The 17,914-nt window shown below is 43.6% G+C and overlaps 1 protein-coding gene across 4 annotated transcripts in view; it reads right to left on the bottom strand.

Annotated features, from left to right (window-relative positions):
- The window catches only part of CTNND2 (catenin delta 2), a 906,151-nt gene that overhangs the window by 240,981 nt on the left and 647,256 nt on the right, over window positions 1–17,914 (bottom strand). For all 4 annotated transcript variants that reach the window (XM_044233797.1, XM_044233772.1, XM_044233780.1 and 1 more), the window contains one exon: window positions 2,461–2,593. In XM_044233797.1, coding sequence (XP_044089732.1) covers window positions 2,461–2,593 — 133 coding nt within the window. The remainder of the gene's footprint in view (window positions 1–2,460; window positions 2,594–17,914) is intronic.

Below are 17,914 nucleotides of genomic sequence, written 5' to 3'. Positions count from 1 at the left end.
AGGGCTGTGCAGTGAAGGGCTGCCCTCCATGAGATGAGCCACTGCTGGAAGGTGCCGGCTGCTGCAGGACCCTCCCGGCAGCCTTGAGGACACCCACGGCGAAGGAAATCAGAAAAATAAACACTTGTGCCCACACAAACATACAGGACAATAACTGGTATTTTAAATAAAGTAAAAGAAAGGAACTTAAGATGAACATAAAAAAAGATACAGAGTAACTGGAATGTTCTGTGTTCCTGGCCAAAAAAGAACACAAATGGGGGAATGAATATGGGAGCACTAAGTGGTCTGCATACATTCAGTTGTGTAGTTCGCACAAAGACTTCGCAACAGAGGTTTCAGTCTATTTTGAGGACTGAGAGGACAATCAGCTTGTTCAAGGAGGCACAGCTGGTGAGCGGGGAAGCAGGTCTGCGAGACCTGCGAAGTCCTGTGTGGCAGGGACTCCGGGCCAGTCACTCCCCCACCCCCCTCCGCTGCACCTTGTCTTGTCGGTCCCAGGGACCGATGCCCAAGTTCACAGCCAGCCTCTGGGTGTCCCTGCCAATGAGAGGCTTAAAGGCCAGTCCAAGGATCATGGAGACAGAGCCAGCGGGACCAGTGACTTCACAACGTCTATACTGTCTAACCGACTACATGACTCTTGATAATAAAGATTCAGACTCTATGTTGAGATGTTCGGCTTCTGACAACTTTCAAGAAGTTGAAACTTTCCCTCTGCCCACATCTGAGCGAGGTGATAAGAAAGCTCGAGTCTTCCTCCTTTGGCCTCAGTAGGAAGCTCAAACCACCCCAGTCCCGAGCCACATGGGAGAACCCTCACCCTGGCTCCACCCCCTAATCATCAGAAAAACCCAAGCCAACTTCCTTTCTGGCTCTCAAGTCAATTTCAGTCCTGCTTGGGAGCCCTCCCACGGCCCAGACCACTCCAACAAGCCTCATTATGTGAGTAATCCATACTCACATACTCAACCCTTTTCATACTTTCTGGCTGTATGCATGGTGGCCACAGTCTTGACTTCAGAACCATGTTCTCACTTTGGTGGGAGTCTCACAATACTCCTGGATCCAACCTGATGCTAATCATAGACTCAAATGCTTCCGTGGCCTTTCAAGAAGCCCTTGAGGTTGTGACCTTGCAAAAATGATGGTATGTAATCCCCTAATCAGAAATCTGGCACTTTGAGTGGCGATTCTGTTTTCTATTAAAGGCACAGAAGGATTGAGAAAATTTCCATCTGGGACAGAAGCTATGTAACCTTAATTTATTTTTAGATCATTTTATATAATTGTGATAGCAGTTTCTGACCTTTTAAATGCATCTTAGATAAATAATATTTTTCTTTATCTCCACGTTGGCACCGCTGACCTTTGGGACTGGAGGATTCTTTGTCGTGGGTGCTGCCCTGTGCATGTGAACTTTAGGTGTTCCAGAGGCCCTAACCCGGCCCACTGCAGCCCTCACCAATCATGACAACCGCCAATATTTCCAGATGTTGTCAGCTGGGCAAAAATCACACCTGAATGAGAACCTATATTCAATCCACAAAGACAGGCGACTTTTCTGATAAGTCCTTTGAGTCCCAGTGGAAGACAGACAGAAACGATGAAAAGCTGTTAGGCTATTTCTATCCCAGTGCAAGCAAGCAACATCTATAATAAATTGCAATTTTATCTCCAAAGTTCTTCTTTCTACTCTTAAACTAATTTCAACTCATCCTCAAAATTGCTTCCATGCTATGGAGATGACTCTTTATAGCTTAGCAAATCTTTTTAAAAAATTGATTATTCAGCAGCTTGTATGCAAACACTTGTCCCTTGTCTAAAAAAATCAGAGTTAGCTATGCTGACCACTTTGCTTTTCCAGAAGCATCATGCAGCAAAATTATACAAAATATTCCAAGTACCAAAGCACGTGAACAATTGTTTACATAATGGACACAGACAATATGCTCGTTCATGGACCACATATATCCATATTACACTCACTAGTACTTTTGTAAATGGCTCAAAATTCTTGATTATAGCACAAAGCTTGTTTATTGCCTAAAGTTCTCCTCCTCTAAGTGAGTTTTCCAGGAAGGACAGATGATACCATAGGTTGATTGTAGTAATCTTGTAAAGTAAGATTGCTTTGTATTTCTTGAAGATTTCAAGGCAGAGATAACTCCAGAGATGGAATCAGGAGGAGGGAGGCAAATCCCACAGAAAGTGTAGTGTTATGCTCACAGGGACCTTGGGTCACCTACTCCTCAGTATTCAAATATTAAAAAAGAAGACTGTATGTATACACATGCCAATTAATTAGAGAGAAATTGCCATTTCAGTTTTAAATATGGATCTAAACTTTGGAAACAGAGCTTGGGTTTTCCTTCTTCTTTCCCCTTTCAGCACTACTCTGTAAGACCTCGGGGATGATGAGTCTGCCACCAGGCATGTCTGAATCCAATGAGTGCTTACCTCAGCTTTAATTTTATTGTCTCCAAAGCATAGGTGTTGTAAGTAGGCTGCAGCATTAGACTGGACCGAAGGAAACTGGTGTTGGAGCATCTGAATCACTTCCGGCAGTTCCGGGTCTCTCCATCCAAATTCTCTGAACAAGAGGAAGGCAGGAGAACATGAGAGAGGAATCTTCCCATGGTGTTAACACACCACGAACCCATTTACGAAATGCACTTAAGAGTCTATGAGAAACTATTTCACAAATGGTGGTTCTGGTCTTCTTACACACATATCCACTGAAAGCACTGGAAATGACTTCTGTAAGTAGATGGCTTGGAAGTGTATTTGTGTATAAACATATGTATCATATGTAGAATATATATACATATATATATACACACACATACATATGAACTCTTAAATGTATCAACTAAACTTACATGTTTACAAAAATTACCAAAAAAAGTGACTTAAAGTGTCACATGATTTTATTAATATATACATTTTTTATTGGGGCCTAAATGGAGGCCTAAATTAACAAGGTCATGTTAATTTCCTAATATATGATTTCAATGGTCTGATTCAGGTGCAGCATTTAGCTAAATTACCAGACCAAAGAATATATAACTGGATGGGTCCAAACCAAAATCTTGTGATAGCACTTGACACCATCTTTATTATTTCTATGATTAGTATTGTTGCTGATGTTTTCATAATCTCTTCTAGAAAAATAAACAGATTCCATAATCAATTCTCTCAGGATAAAAGGAGAGCAACAGGAAGATGTCATAAAAGGAAATTCAAGAGTTAGATCGATCCATACAATGTTAATCATCAGTTTTTTGCATTACACAGTCTTCTCCTGTATTCCCCTTTTCACATCTGAGCTGCTCCAAGAAGCTGGTTGTTTATTTAATGTAACAAATACGCTCTGAGACATTTAAGTCCATCCTAAAACACAAGATTGATGGTACCATTATGCAAAGAAATATTGTTTTATGAAATAAATCAGCTCAGCCCTCTAGAACACGGAGGTAACCAGGCCAACTGTAGGGATTCCATTCCTGCAGCAAGGAACCAATTTTTAACAGAGAAATAAAAAAGCAAGCTCTGAGACCACAGATAAAAACTTGACCCACATGCCACAGAAGGGTACTATTTATCCAACGGAGAGGGCGGGAGAGAAATGAGATGGCTTTACAATAACCACTCTACTCCTGGAAAAACAACTTAAAAGCGTACATCCTGTTGATACCAGGTCAGTGCTGTCATCTGAGAAGAGAAGTCATGAAAAATGGGGCAGAGAAGGAACAGACAAAGGTTAAAAGTGTCCTCATAGATTCTAACCTGTTCTCTTTATCCTCCCTTTATCACAACGAACAGAGGTTGTCAAGCAAACCTTGAATCACGCTAGCACTGCCTTTACGGGCTCTGAAGACAATAGGCAATAGGACTCCTTTGGATTTGGCTCAGTTTTTATTGGAAAAAAAACAGCATTCAACTGAATGTGCATTAAGTATTTAATAAATTCATGTAACGTTTTAGACAGCCACACATATTCTCCAAAAGACATAAAGTACAGTAGTATCTCTGCTACAAAAGACCCATAAGTGACTGCTGATAGTAGTAGGCAAACTACTGAAACTTTTTAACAATGTGATCAAAGTAAAAAAACAATTATGGTTTGAAACACAGGAAGCCTCTTCTTCTTTTTAATTTAATTTCCTTCTCTTGTATGATCTAAACCACCTTGGCAACATCAAGATAGCACAGTCCCTCTGCTTAGAAGAGCAGCCAACTGAAATTCTATTCTTTGTTCAAATAAAATACAAATCTACAGAATACCTACAAATTCAGATTAGCAGTGTCATATAGACCCTTGATGGCTAAGATGAATTCAGGTGAGCCTGTGCTATCGGAAAGTGATTAGCAAAGAATTCATTTCAGCCTGTTTTATTAACCAGATAATAACCCCTCTATTAGGTTTAATTTTTTAAAAAAGATTTTATCTATTTATTTGAGAGAGAGGAGAGAGAGAGTGAGAGAGAGCATGAGAGGAGAGAATGTCAGAGGGAGAAGCAGACCCTCCCCCCCAACCCCCGCCCGCCATGGAGCCGGGAGCCCCATGTAGGGCTTGATCCCGGGATACTGCTACCTTGACCTGAGCTGAAAGCAGTCGCTTAACCAACTGAGTCCCCCAGGCGCCCTGCTCTATTAGGCTTATATGGCATAGATCAATAGTGCCTTTCGAACAAGAGCTCTAGTCTTTGGGACAGCACGGATGCATGCACATGGGTTCCTCTGTGGAAAGGCATGAATATATACGTGTGCTCATACACACACACACAGCCCCAACCCGTAACAGATGAACTTTCTAAAGAATCATGTGTCCAGGAGGGGTCTAAGCTCTTCACTTTGGTCAAAAGCAAGGCTGTTGTCAGCCTCTGCTTGTAACTTCCGGAATCCCAGACATCCCCACTACCCTATTCCTCACCTCCCACCGCGCTGACCAAGCCAGTCACCTCCCATCCACCCTTCTTCCTCTCTAAGGCCTCTAAATAGGCAAAAACCCAAACCTCACCACACCACATCCCTGCTTCAGACCCTTCCCTGGTTCTTAGTGTGGTTGGCATGAAGACCAGCTCTTCCCCCGGCTCGCCGGCCATTGCTGATCTGCCATCTCCCACCTCACCAGCCTTGTGTTCCCCGGGCTCCCTGCACGGGCCACAGTGGCTGACAGCTGGGTGGTCTCCCCCACATCTGCTCCTGCCACCTGGAATGGTCTTGGCCCCGGGCGCCTCTCACTCAAAGGCAGAGCCTTGGGTTCTTTGTGATTTCCTCAGCAAAGCCCTCCGGGAGTCCCTTCCACACAGTCCTGGTGGGAGTGCCCTGGCTGTGTTGTGGACTGTGACCAAGCACTACCCTCTCTCCGCCCTGTGGTAAGTTCCAGGAGGCCAGGGCCACAACTTTCTGGTCATGTTGGTTAACTAGCACGTAAGGTAGTCCTGGAACAAAATGAGATGACATAAATGGGCTCTGAAGGAATGAAGGCACAAAGGAATGAGGGAAGAAAGCATCTTGGCAGGGAGGGTGTTACCTCTGTTCTACTCAGGTCATTTCCCCGGCCAACTGGTCATTCTGGAATGTTCTCCCTTCCTCTGACACGCCTCTACACACACACACACACACACACACACACACACCCACCATTGTTCTCCATGTTGCCCATCTGAGCAATCTTTTCTATGTATCAATCTCGTATCTCTGTGTCTCCATCAGCTTCCCATTACACCTAGGAAAACAGCGGACTCCTCCATGGGGCCTGGGAAGCCCACACAGAGGACTCTTCCCTCTTCTGAGTTGCCAGCCCAACCTCCCCAAAGAGTGCCCTTCCTATTGAGAATGGTACTTCCGTCCCCCTCTCGAGAACCTGGTTCTTCAGGGAGGCTTTCTCCTTGGGTCTTTGCCTGGTGTTCTCTCGCCTCTATTGGGTCACAGGTCATATGTCTTGGAGGGCAGCTCCCAGAAGCTTCCAGCCAAGCAAGGCTGACCCCCGGAGTCATCTTACCTACTGCCCTGTTTTATCCACAATACTCGGGACTGTGAAATTCTCTTCCATTACTTTTGTGACTATTTCCCACCCCCACACTCTCTCTGTTGTAAGCTCCATGGGGAAAATGATTTTTCCCACAGTGTGAAGAATTCTTGGAGCCACCATGTCCTGATCGTGTGAAAGTGGGGTTCCGGGGCGGAGGTACTCTGGGACCAAGTGAAGGGGGCAAGAGAGGTCAGAAAGCCAGGTAAAGACTGAAGACAACAGTAAGTTACTGTTTAAAATGACTTGACGTCTCCCAGCCTAAACCAGCTTTCCAGGAATTGGGCTGGAGTGGGTGGTACGTCCAGGACATTTGCTTCTGCTTTTTTCCAACCGGCATTCCCCGGCCTCAGCCATGGCAGTGGGTACGGTCAAAGAGGATACTAAGGTTTTCAAATGTTCTCTTCAGTTTCTCAAGAGAGTTGCTAAAGGAGCACCCCTCCCCCCAAAGTTTAGGGAACAATTCATATTGAAGGCTCTTTTTCTGGAATGGTTTTTTTTCACTTCGATGAGATTGTTTGGATTTTTTTTTTTTTTGTTGCCCATGGGGAGAGACTCCAGGGAAAGAACTAGAGGCCCAGAGGAAATAAAACATTCATCTCATTTGGGCCAGAGTTTGGTATACGATATGATTTCTTCACATCAGGTCTTGATCCTCAAGGATTCGTAAGACAAAGCTCCGGAAAAGACAAATACCAATGAGGAGCAGTGCGGGTGGACACATGGGGTCGTGGAGGCGTTGGCGGATTTGGGAAAGGTGTGTGCTCAGTCTGGCTGGGCATGGCTAAGAGCAGGCTGTGGGGAGGAGGGCTGACTGGGAGAGGGGACGCTGGGCAAAGGGAAAAGCAAGTCCAGGATGAGATCATAAAGGGCCTTTCATTCAAATACATTCTGGATCTGGTCTGCAGTCAGGATTGTGAAGAAGAAAGCTAAGAAATACTAGGTTTGTTTTGGCTTATGGAACAGCCAGAAAAATCACCTTAAGTAATAATGGGAGCGCACTAAGTGTCAGTTGCCATGGTTCCCCGTTCGCACCTTTAACTCTTTCATCCTGAAGTAGTCTTATGTGGTTTATTTTCATTTTACAGAGGACGAAATTTGACTCACAGATGGTACAAACTTAAGTGGTGGAGGCGAAATAACACTAGCAGTCTGCTTTCAAATAGATAAATTTAACCCCACAACTATGTTGCCTGCTGGGATCACTGTCGTGAAATAATGTCTAACCAGGGGATTCTTTAAAGACAGTGTCTCAAAAAGAAATATGTTTAATAATATTCTTTTTTCTTAAGATTTTATTTAGTTATTTGACAAGCAGAGATCACAAGTAGGCAGAGAAGCAGGCAGAGAGAGAGGAGGAAGCAGGCTCTGCTGAGCAGACAGCCCGATGCAGGGCTCGAACCCAGGACCCTGGGATCATGACCCAAGCTGAAGGCAGAGGCTTTAACCCACTGAGCCACCCAGGCGCCCCAAAAAGAAATATGTTTAAAAAAGTGTCCACAGGAGCATTTGGCGATGCTTGGTGACAATTTCAGTTGTCACAACTGAACTGGAAGATACTCTTGGCATGCAGAGGGGAGAAGCCAGGAATCCTGTTCAACAGCTGACCATGGACGGGATGACCCTCCCCAACAAAGACTTATCTGTCCCCAAACTGTCATGAGAGCGCTTGAGAAACTCTGGTCTAAACACAGACTGGATCTGACCCCTCGTGCTGAGTAAGCATGTTGTAAGTCTTTCGTTCCTTGATTTTAGTAGAATGGACCCAGGATTTGGTGTCAAAATTAACTGGGAAAGCATTTAGAACTTGAACAGGAGAGCCCCCCAGTGTTTGCTGGTCTTGATTTCCATGGATCGAATGCAGCAAATAACACCACCTATTTCATGGGATATGGTCTTAAATGACACATGAACTAATAAATGTGAACGTGGTTGGTAAGGTATTGACAGCTGGAAATATACTAGAGATAGTTACCCTAAGACCACTTTAAAGGAAATTCATCTGTATTTTGGAAATTTATACAATACCATTTAATTTTTTTAAAATAACCATTTACTGATGGTGTTTATTGATACTTACTTGAAGGAACATAAGGATAAAGACAGACACTACTTTAGCTTGTCGTAGAAACTGTTAATGCAAAGGTGCCATTTTGAAATTATTTTTTTCCCCCCAGTCGCCCTCCAGCAGCAGAGTACCCTGGTGGGCAAAAGTTCTTTGGATGCAGTCAGGGTTGGTTCCAATCCTGCTCTACCATGAACTCTCTCTGTAGCCTTGGGCCCCTCCCCTCTGTGACTGATTTGCTGCAGAATCTCCACTGGTCGGCACATTCGTTTTTTGGAGTAAATGTTCATTGGGTCCATCTCTCATAATGATGTAATAATTCCAACCACAGAGGATTGATAGGATGATCAGAAATATTATATATGAACTCCTTAGAGCAATGTTGGGCATGCAGTGTGGACCCTTGAGAAAAGTCCAGTATTATAGACAACTAGAGGAAGAAGAGAAGAACAAGAAATAAGAACCATCTACCATTTTCTACCGGAGCAAACACATAACTCTCTCGTTTGTGACTGGGCTTCACTTTCGAAATGTTAATGGAACTGGAGAATATGCAAATGTAACCTTTTCTCCATTAAAACTTGTCACATAGACCAACAATATTGTGACAAAATCCTCACTCTTATATGGACTATCTGAGTTGTTAAAATTACAAGCACTCAGCTTAGAGCTAAATAGCAAACAGTTTGAAATCGGTTTCTATGATAGGCTGGCACAGACACTGAAAAGTTGATACACTGTCGCAACATTTTAGCAAGTTTACTTCTGCACTGAAAAGAGCCCCTGGACAACCAGAGTCTTTGGGAGTTCAAGATTTGATTTTCTAGCAAAAATCAGAGGAACACGCTTCAACTTGGTTCTTAGTGTTGGAGGGTCATGACTCACGTTCATTGTAGATTCAATAATTTCTACTGGGGCGCAGCTGTCTGGACATTGCTTAAAGGTAGGAAAATCCCTGCCATTTATAAACTTTGGAACTCTAACCAAAAGTTTTAAAGACCCTATTGGCTTGAACTTTTGCATCCAGAGCTGTGAGACCAACTGTTTTGTTTTCGATTTAGGTCTTGATGATAAGGTTGGGTGAGTAGAGCAGGTGGTCTGAAGAAAGTCAGAGAGGTGGAAATGTTTACGACAAAATGGAGATATTTTAATTGTTGTCGACAAAGGAGATCTTACACAGCGAGAAACACATGGAAGCATCAAAGCCTTCATCCTCACTCCTGGATATTTGACAGCACACACTAAAAGCTGCCCTCTGTGGTTTATCATATTTAAACAACACATCTTAGCTTTTAAATTAACAGCAGCCTTGGAATTCGGACTATCTAGAAAACAAGCTCAATTGCTTTAGTTTTTAGGAAAAAATGGCTCTCCCCAAGCTTTACATTTGGGGAACGTGTAATTCCCCAAACGGCATCATAAGTGTTAGTTCACTCAACCATGATTTCTCGACTTTTCTCCGCATGGAGCAGCCACAATACAGCTTGTAGACATGTTCGGCTCCCAGGGACTGGATTCCCTCGGGAACTTCCCAGCCAGCTCTTCCCCCGTGGGGGAGATCCTCTTTTATCTAAGATCTGTATGACTAATTATACCTTCTCTTTTCACGAACTATTGAGGCAACTCACACAAATCATCTATGATGATATCATAAAACATAAGAAAAATCAAGTACAAAAAGAGGGAGAAATAAAATGTTGGGAGCACAAGGTCAGCATACCTGCTTGTTTCAAATTTGACTCTTTCCTTACAAGTAGGCCTGCCATCAGCAGAGAAGTTCATGGGGGAGAGAAGGGGCCATTCCAGTAGTTTAGTGGGACCACAGGATCCCACTGCTTCCCGCACGGGGAGATCAGGAAGGAAGACTCTGGGACTCCTTATACTTGTCCCCATATCTGTGGCTGGTCTCCGGTTAGGATACCGTGGTAGGCTGATTAAGGGCCCCCAAGGGACACGGGTTCTCATCCCTGCAACCCGTGAAATGCTACCTTATTTGGCAACATGGACTTTGCATAGACTAAGAAGGTGACAAACCATTGAAATCAACTATGTTGTTGTCTGGAAGGACCGAGGCAGGGCCCACGAGCCGCAAAATGTAAGCAGCGCAGTTCCAGGAGGAAAAGGCAAGGTCAAGGAATTTCTAGAACCTCAGGATGCAGCAAGGCCCTACTGACCTGCTGATGACGGCCCAGGGAACCTGATTTCAGACTTCTGGCTTTCAGGACCGTGAGAGGATCGGTGTGTGTTATTGTAAGTCATTAACTTTCTGTTAATTTGTTACAGCCCCAGGAAACCAGACGCAGACGTGGCCTTTCTAAGCTGACAAGAGACCACGCGGCTGGTGAGACTCCAGGAAGGCGGAAGGAGCTGTCCCAGTCATCCCAAGAGGCACCACCTCCAACTCCTGCCTCTGGGAGTCCTCCCTGTGATCGTGGATGGCCCGGGATATACTCTGACTTACCAACCACCGTCTCTCGGTTGTATGTTTGAATCTGCCACCTCTCTGACCTGTGGCTTATTTCTGGAAGCCTGAGCAGCCCTCACTTCCCACCATATTCCTACAGGCTGCCTGGCTTCCGGCTCTGTCCAAGGATTCGGCTCTAAACCACTCACTCTCCAGCCCTTGTTCGCTGAGGGGCCACCATGCACCCAGCTGTTGGAGATCCAATACTGAACATGGTGAAAGTTCCCGTCCTTGGAAACGATTTTCTTATGGTGATTGGCAATTTACTAAATGCGAAATATATTATTTGTCATATAGCGTTAAGCATGTATTGGGTTGAATAGTGTCTGCTCAACAATTCATGCCCATATGGGACTTTGGAAAGGAACCTTATTTGAAGTAGTCTTTACAGATGTAATTACGTAACACAAGGAGATCTTACTAGATGAGGACAGACCCTCAATCCAATGACAGAGTCCTTATATGACATGTAAGAGGACACAGAGAGACACAGGGAGGAGAAAGCAATGCTCAGACAGAGGCAGGAACTGGCGTGATGTGGCTCTAAGCCAGCAGGTGCCAAGGGTTGTCCAGCGCCACAGGAAGCAAGGAGGCATGGACATTCTCTCCTTCAGAGCCTCTGGAAGGAGCCAACTCTGTGGACACCTTGACTTGACTTCTGATCTCCTCAATTGTTAGAGAATTAATTTCTGTTTCAAGCCACCTTGTTTGCTGTATTTTGTCACAGCAGCCACAGGACACTAATACAAGCGTAAGGGGAAAATAAAGCAGACAGAGGCAATATTGGTATATGCGTGCTCGCGCCCCAAGCTGCGACCCATGGGCTAGGTGGGTGTTGTTACTGTGAATACTGTGGCTATGGATCAGCTCCTTGAGAAGCTGACCCTGGAGGTGGTCCTGGGTGGAAGGAATGTTCCAGAACGGGAAAAGAGTGACAAGACCCTCTGGCAGGAATGTGTGGGGCATGTCAGACAGGAGGTGAGAGGCCCTTAAATAAATCTTAGCCAAGCAATGGGCTTTTTCTCAGATTTCAGTTGATTAGGACCAAGGGGGGAAACAATGAGAAATGATTAGCAAAAATTTATGCTATTATTTATCATTTTAAATCTCATGTATTTTAAGTACCAGGGAATTTCTGCTTCTATTAAGGGCCTCGATATTCTAATAGTCCGTTAGATTGCAAAAAATATTATCAATTACATTGTAATACCTATTCAGTATCAATAAAATTCAAAACACTATTTTTTATCTGTGAACACAACTAGACTTTTTCAATAAAATATGTTCCACAATGAAAAATCAACTTCCTACATATAAGCATTTAGCTGCTCTGGAAATTCTAACAGGCTGTGTATGGTGGTAATAGCCCAAGGGAACAAAGGACAAATTAGTACCATAAACTTTTCTTTGTAAGCTATAATGACTTTAAGGAAATGTTTATATTCTATGCCTATGTACCCATTTTAAAACTAATAGCCTGCAATATTTCCTAGAAAAATCACCTGGACCTGTGAACCTCTAGTGGGAACACAGGGAGGGATCTGATGCTCCCAGTCCAGGTGAGGAGTGAGTGAGTCTAGGTTTCTAGAGCAACGGTGTTTACTTTGTCAATACTGGCAGCGATCAGGATTTTGCCCCACCATTAGATTAGGAATTTAAGAAAAAGCCAAAAAATTTTATTATAGGGCACCTGGGTGGCTCAGTGGGTTAAAGCCTCTGCCTTTGGCTCAGTTCATGATTCCAGGGTCCTGGGATCGAGCCCCGCATTGGGCTCTCTGCTCAGCAGGGAGCCTGCTTCCCTTCCTCTCTCTCTGCCTGCCTTTCTGCCTGCTTGTGATCTCTGTCTGTCAAATAAATAAATAAAATCTTTAAAAAGTTTTATTATATGTATTAAAGGAAACATAATATTAAATAAAATTTAAAATGACCTAAAAATATACTGTGCCTAAATCATAGAACATAGCATGCTTTCTTATAAATTAGGTAATGATATCATCTGACAGTTTCTGGGAAAAAAGATCTTTAAAAAGGAGCTTTTTAATGATTCTTATGAAAAATTCTGAACTTCTGATAAAAGCCATAATTATACCGGTAAACACATTCTATAAGCCAGAACACCATCTGCAAAGACCGCATGCTAGGCTCCATGATTCTGGAAGTGAGAAACAGTCCCACGGCACCTATCTTGGAGTCTTAGGAAGGAAGCTGTGAGTATATATTTGAGGACTGATTGCTAAGCGGAGTCCAGCGGTGGTATCTAGCGATACTTGTTGTTGGTTTTGGTCCTGCAAATGCTGGTAGCATGTTTCACACACACAATTTCATCTCTGTCACCTTATTTTAGTCCTCCAAAGAATGACAACTCAATTTATTGGAGATAACACTGAACAGAGGTACTTTCTTTAAAGAAAATCTCAAAAGAATCTAACAAAATTTGGTCCAGAAGAGGTACCAAGTGAGAAAGATGTTTGAAGATATTCTTTAAAATGAAGTAACAAATCATCTGAAAATACTACCCATGTATTGTCACCTTCCATGAGTATTTAAGAAGTCTTTTTATGAATCAGGAAAAGCTTTAGGTCCTGGGGATAGGAATATTGACTCCTGACCTCAAATTGTTTATAATTTAGCAGAGAAGACAGATTCTAAGTAAGCAATAACCATACATCAAATAAAAGATGTAATTCAAAAAATGCCAGAACTGGGGCACTTGGGTGGTTCAGTCAGTAAAGCATCTAATTCTTGATTTTGGCTCAAGTTACGATCTCAGGGTCATGAGACAGAACCCCGCATTGGGCTGGGTGTGGAGCCTACTTGGGATTCTCCCTATCCCTCTCTCCTGACTTCTCCACTCTCTCTCTCTAGGGAAAAAAAAAAAAAAAAAGCAACAGCTGCTCTTAAAGCCCTTTTGACTGTCTTCTTTCCTTATGCATTTTTATTTGCTTTTCTTTACACTTCAGAACCGTAAGGGACTTCAGCTAGCATCTCCCATGCTTATTGTGTAGACTGAGAAACTCAGGTCAGACTATTTGGTGACTTGACCAAGGTCACAAGCTGATTAGTGCATGGGACCTTGTCAATTATCAAGGTTCAAAGCTTATTCACAGTTACATTTGGCCAAGATACCGCCTCCATCAGTCTGCTCGGCAATGCACACAGACTTTAGTTCCAAATCTTGATTTTTGCGTCTGGACTATAACAGTGGGCAATAACGTGGGAGCAGACTTATCTAACAGAGAAATTATGTTATTTAAGAAGGAAGAAGACGCTTATTCTAATGGCCTAATGGATTAATTTCCTGATAAGCACAGAGTCATGTGGTAAAAGGAAACGGTATTCAAGAAAGGTAAGCTTTTTTTTTTTTAATTTTTAAACTTAATTGATTGACTGATTGATTTATTGATTGATTGAAGTAATCTCTATACATAATGTGGGGCTCAAACTCTCCATCCCAAGATCAAGAGTCACATGCTCTAAGGACTGAGCCAGCCAGGCACCCCAGGAAGGGTAAACTTTAAAAATCACGTCATTAGCCATGTCAACATGATCCAACCAAGACCATCAGGTTCACACCCGGGGTTGAACAACATTGGCCTTATTGTTCCTAACAACAAGAAAGAACACTCCCCCCAGCCCCCACCCCAAACGGAACTGCAGGGTATTTCCATAAGATGGTGTTAGAGCAGATTTAGGGAATCTGGGCTTGCACTAGCCACTTTGGGGCAGAGGCTGGTTCTGGATTGGTTGCCGCTGGATGTGACCCAGTATCTTCAAGATTCTTAAAGATCTAGGAGGGAAGACTAAAGCAAGGCTCCAGCAGTGATTGGTGAAGAAGGAGCTGTCATGTCAGTCACACGTCCCAGTCAGCCTGGATGTGATGTGGACAACATTCATGTTTGGTCCGTGTTCAGACCTGACTAAGGAGGGGTCTTTATTTTGCCTTGACCCATCATCGTTAGTGTGGCCTTGTGTGATGCTGGTGTTCTGTGAAGTTGTTCTGTTCAAAAGAACACTCGGGCCAGCTGTGGGTGCCGGGCCAGCTCCTGGCTCCCAGCGGCTGCCCAGTCAGCAGACCCAGGGGGTCTCAGAAAAGGAAGCGAAGGTGCCAGAGCTCAATCTTCCTTTCCGCCTCTGGAGAAGTGGCATTCTGGGGGTCAGAGCAGCGTTGTTGAACCCTGTCAACATGATGCCAGAACCACACGTGAGAAGGCAAGAGACGAGAAGGAGCCAGTTGCTTTGTCCCCATGAAGCCACACTCTGGCTACCTCTTTTCTTTTCTTTTTTGTATACTTGGCTGGTTATGTTAAAATTTCAGAGACAGCAAGTCTGACACTCGTATGTAAGTACTGATAAGTGACTCTGTGGGTTGCATCTCTTTGCATTTTTCTATTGTTGTTTCTGCTGAAATGTATCAGGAATGGGAGGGAAGCTTCTGGGCATAGTCACTGTTTAGCTGCCAGAGAAGAAAAAAACCAAGTGGTCAACTCCAAACAATTAGTCATCAGCGCCTATGTCAAAACACAAGCCAAACACACTTAGGCAGGTTTGCTTCAATTTGCCCTTAGAGGAAGCATAAAGAAGCTATGAATAAACTTGGGCACAGTCTTCATACTAGAAAAAGAGAAGTACAGTGTCCAGTGGCCATTCACACGTATATCTCGTGTCTAGACATTAAATCCAAAGGCATCCCATGTACAGGCATTTTCTTTTGCCATATTTCACTTTACTATTTTGTCTGGATTTTCCTAAATATAAAATGTGGAGGGGATATATACATATTTACCCTGCATTTTGAATAAGATAACCAACAACGGAGTTTCATTGGTAGTCCCTGCAGGTCATGGGTAAAAGAATACGGACAGAGCAGCTGTATACCACTACCGTGGGAGATTCTGTATCTGTGCAACTGAATGCATTAGCAAGCTTCTTTTTAAAGTGCCATCATTAAAAAAAAAAAGAGAGAGAGAGAGAGAGATGGTATTCATTTCCAGATAACAGTATCCCATTACCTTTAATTTCTATCCATTGATAAAGTCTTAGACTTGGCTTTTATTACCTCTGTGTCTGCCTACCTCTCAGCAGAATGACTGTGATTAATTCGAAAATTAATTGAAAAGTTTGCAGTGAGGTTAAAGATATTTTCTGTTATGGCTGCCATAGACGTTTATAATTTAAAACGGGCAGGATGGCCGACAGGGCTGATGGAATACGTCAGATTACTGGAAAAAAGAGCAAGGGGCAGATCAGTTTAGTCTTATTTATGCAAACAATAAAAGCGCCACAACATTTCTTTTATCTTTTCCACTAATGAAGAATTATGAGTTCTTCATTAAGCATTTCTTTATTTCCTAGCAGAACGTTTTAAGTTCCATCCACAGCTGTGAACTGAAGCCACAAGGAAACAAATCACTTGGATCTTGAAGAATGCTCATTTAATATCTAATTGTTGAGCACATTTATGTTTTCGTCGTGGGAAAGGACGGAATACAGAAACTGGGCAGAGGCTGACTTGATGTAACGGGAGAGGGTCCCACACCTGCTTGGCTCGTGGGGTCCTCTGTAAGTCGCTCGTGATGCGCCGGATGGAAGGTCTGCACAGTTATGACGTCATCAAAAGGAACACTGGCAGAACAGGATTTTGAAACGGTCACTAACTCGAGCTCATGCTTCTGTTGGTGTCCGGCAGAGAGCTTCCTTCTCTTGAAGACGGACACTCTCCGGAGGAGCCCCTCTGAGTTTGCCTGGTTGTCCTGGGCCACCTTGTATGTGGTTTGGGAACAGTGGCAAATGAAGGTCCTTCCCAATGTTAACGGCCGGAGGTTTTATCTTGTAAGATGTAAATTCAGATTTCAATGAAGCGAAACAGTGGTTAGGTTCAGTGAACATAAACTCTGGTCATTTGGGAAAAGGTTCTTCCTCCTTTGTAACAGTTGTTACTTTGGTAAGTGTTTGGAAAGGTAGTGTTTTAGGACTTTTAAGGACCTAAATTACAGCATTCCTTAATGGTTCCTTACCTAGTGAACAAATGCTTACAATGGAATTCAGGGAAGGCACCAGCATGTAGCTTGCCTTCTCTCTCTCTCTCTCTCTCTCTCTTTTACCTTAGCAAGAGTACAGTAGGATGGGATGTGATGTTCTCGACAAAAGTACCCCGTTTTGGTGGCAAGCACAATACTGAAAACACTGACTACATCTGGTGTGCCCTTCACCGTCTGAAATGACTGTCAAGATCTTCCTTCTTGAACTTAATTTTAAGGGACCTCTCTCATCCCCACTTCCAGCCTTTTCTCCCGGGTTTGTGGGGCTCTATGGCCTTAGATCGCAGAGAAAGAGGTCGCGTGAGAAACACGAGGCCCACAGAAAGCAAACAAGTTCAGGGACGTGAAGACCGTTCTCAGGTGAACGTAATAGGCGCTCTAGATTGGCGTGCGCTGGAATTACAGATGTATTAATGGGACTTCACGATAAGCACTGACCTGACTTTCGTTAGTACGAGGACAAGTCAACATGGTGGGAGCTCCCACTTATCAAGCGAGTCCTCTGTGCCCCCCACAGCCCTGGGGGCCTCGCCCGCTTCACACCCACCACATTCCGCCCAAGGGTGGCCGCATCAGATCCCATCAGATGCCCTATTCTGTGGCGCAGAAGCCTTAGCAACTTGCCCGAGATCGCAGAGACAATCAAGGCATGGAGACAGAACTAACATTCGGGCAGACTCACTTTGAAACCCACCTTCCCTACCAAGAGGCGGCACTGTCCAACCAAACGCCTTTTATTATCATTTACAAATAACTAGAAGTTAGAATGCACATCTATCCCTCAGAAATTTCATCAGAAGATAAAATTCATTTAATTTAGCACCAACCCCGCGTCGAATATGTATGTCTCAAGGGCAATGGCTTTCTGTCTTTAAATCAGAGCTCGCATCTTTTGAAAATTATCAGTAAGACACAGAAACATTTTGCCACTGACTTTGGTGAAGCAATGACATTTTGTTTAAGCAAACATCTCTCTTATGTTTTGTCCATTTACAGCTTCACGCAACCTCATTCCAAGGATTCCAGGGCCCAGAGTCAGGTGGTGGAACAGAGAAGGAATGGGTCTTACCTGGAGAAAGACCAACGTTTCCCATCAGCTCTTAAACACGATCCTTCTTTCTTTCCTGACCTGGTCTCTGAATTTTACTTGCTCCCACATGGGGCGCATTCCTCCCAATTCCTTCCAAACGTATTAGGTTCTGCATTTCTCTGGCTTTTGCAAGTCACATGGGATTCATTCAATTAATGACTATGATGTCAAATACAATCGGCCGTCTGGAGGTTTACGTCTGTAAAGATTTATTCTGCTT

The sequence above is a fragment of the Neovison vison genome, chromosome 1 (assembly GCF_020171115.1).
Source record: "Neovison vison isolate M4711 chromosome 1, ASM_NN_V1, whole genome shotgun sequence".
In the NCBI taxonomy this organism is placed as follows: Eukaryota; Metazoa; Chordata; class Mammalia; order Carnivora; family Mustelidae; genus Neogale; species Neogale vison.
Note: the sequence above shows the minus strand (reverse complement) of the source record. Positions and strands in the feature narration are given on the sequence as shown.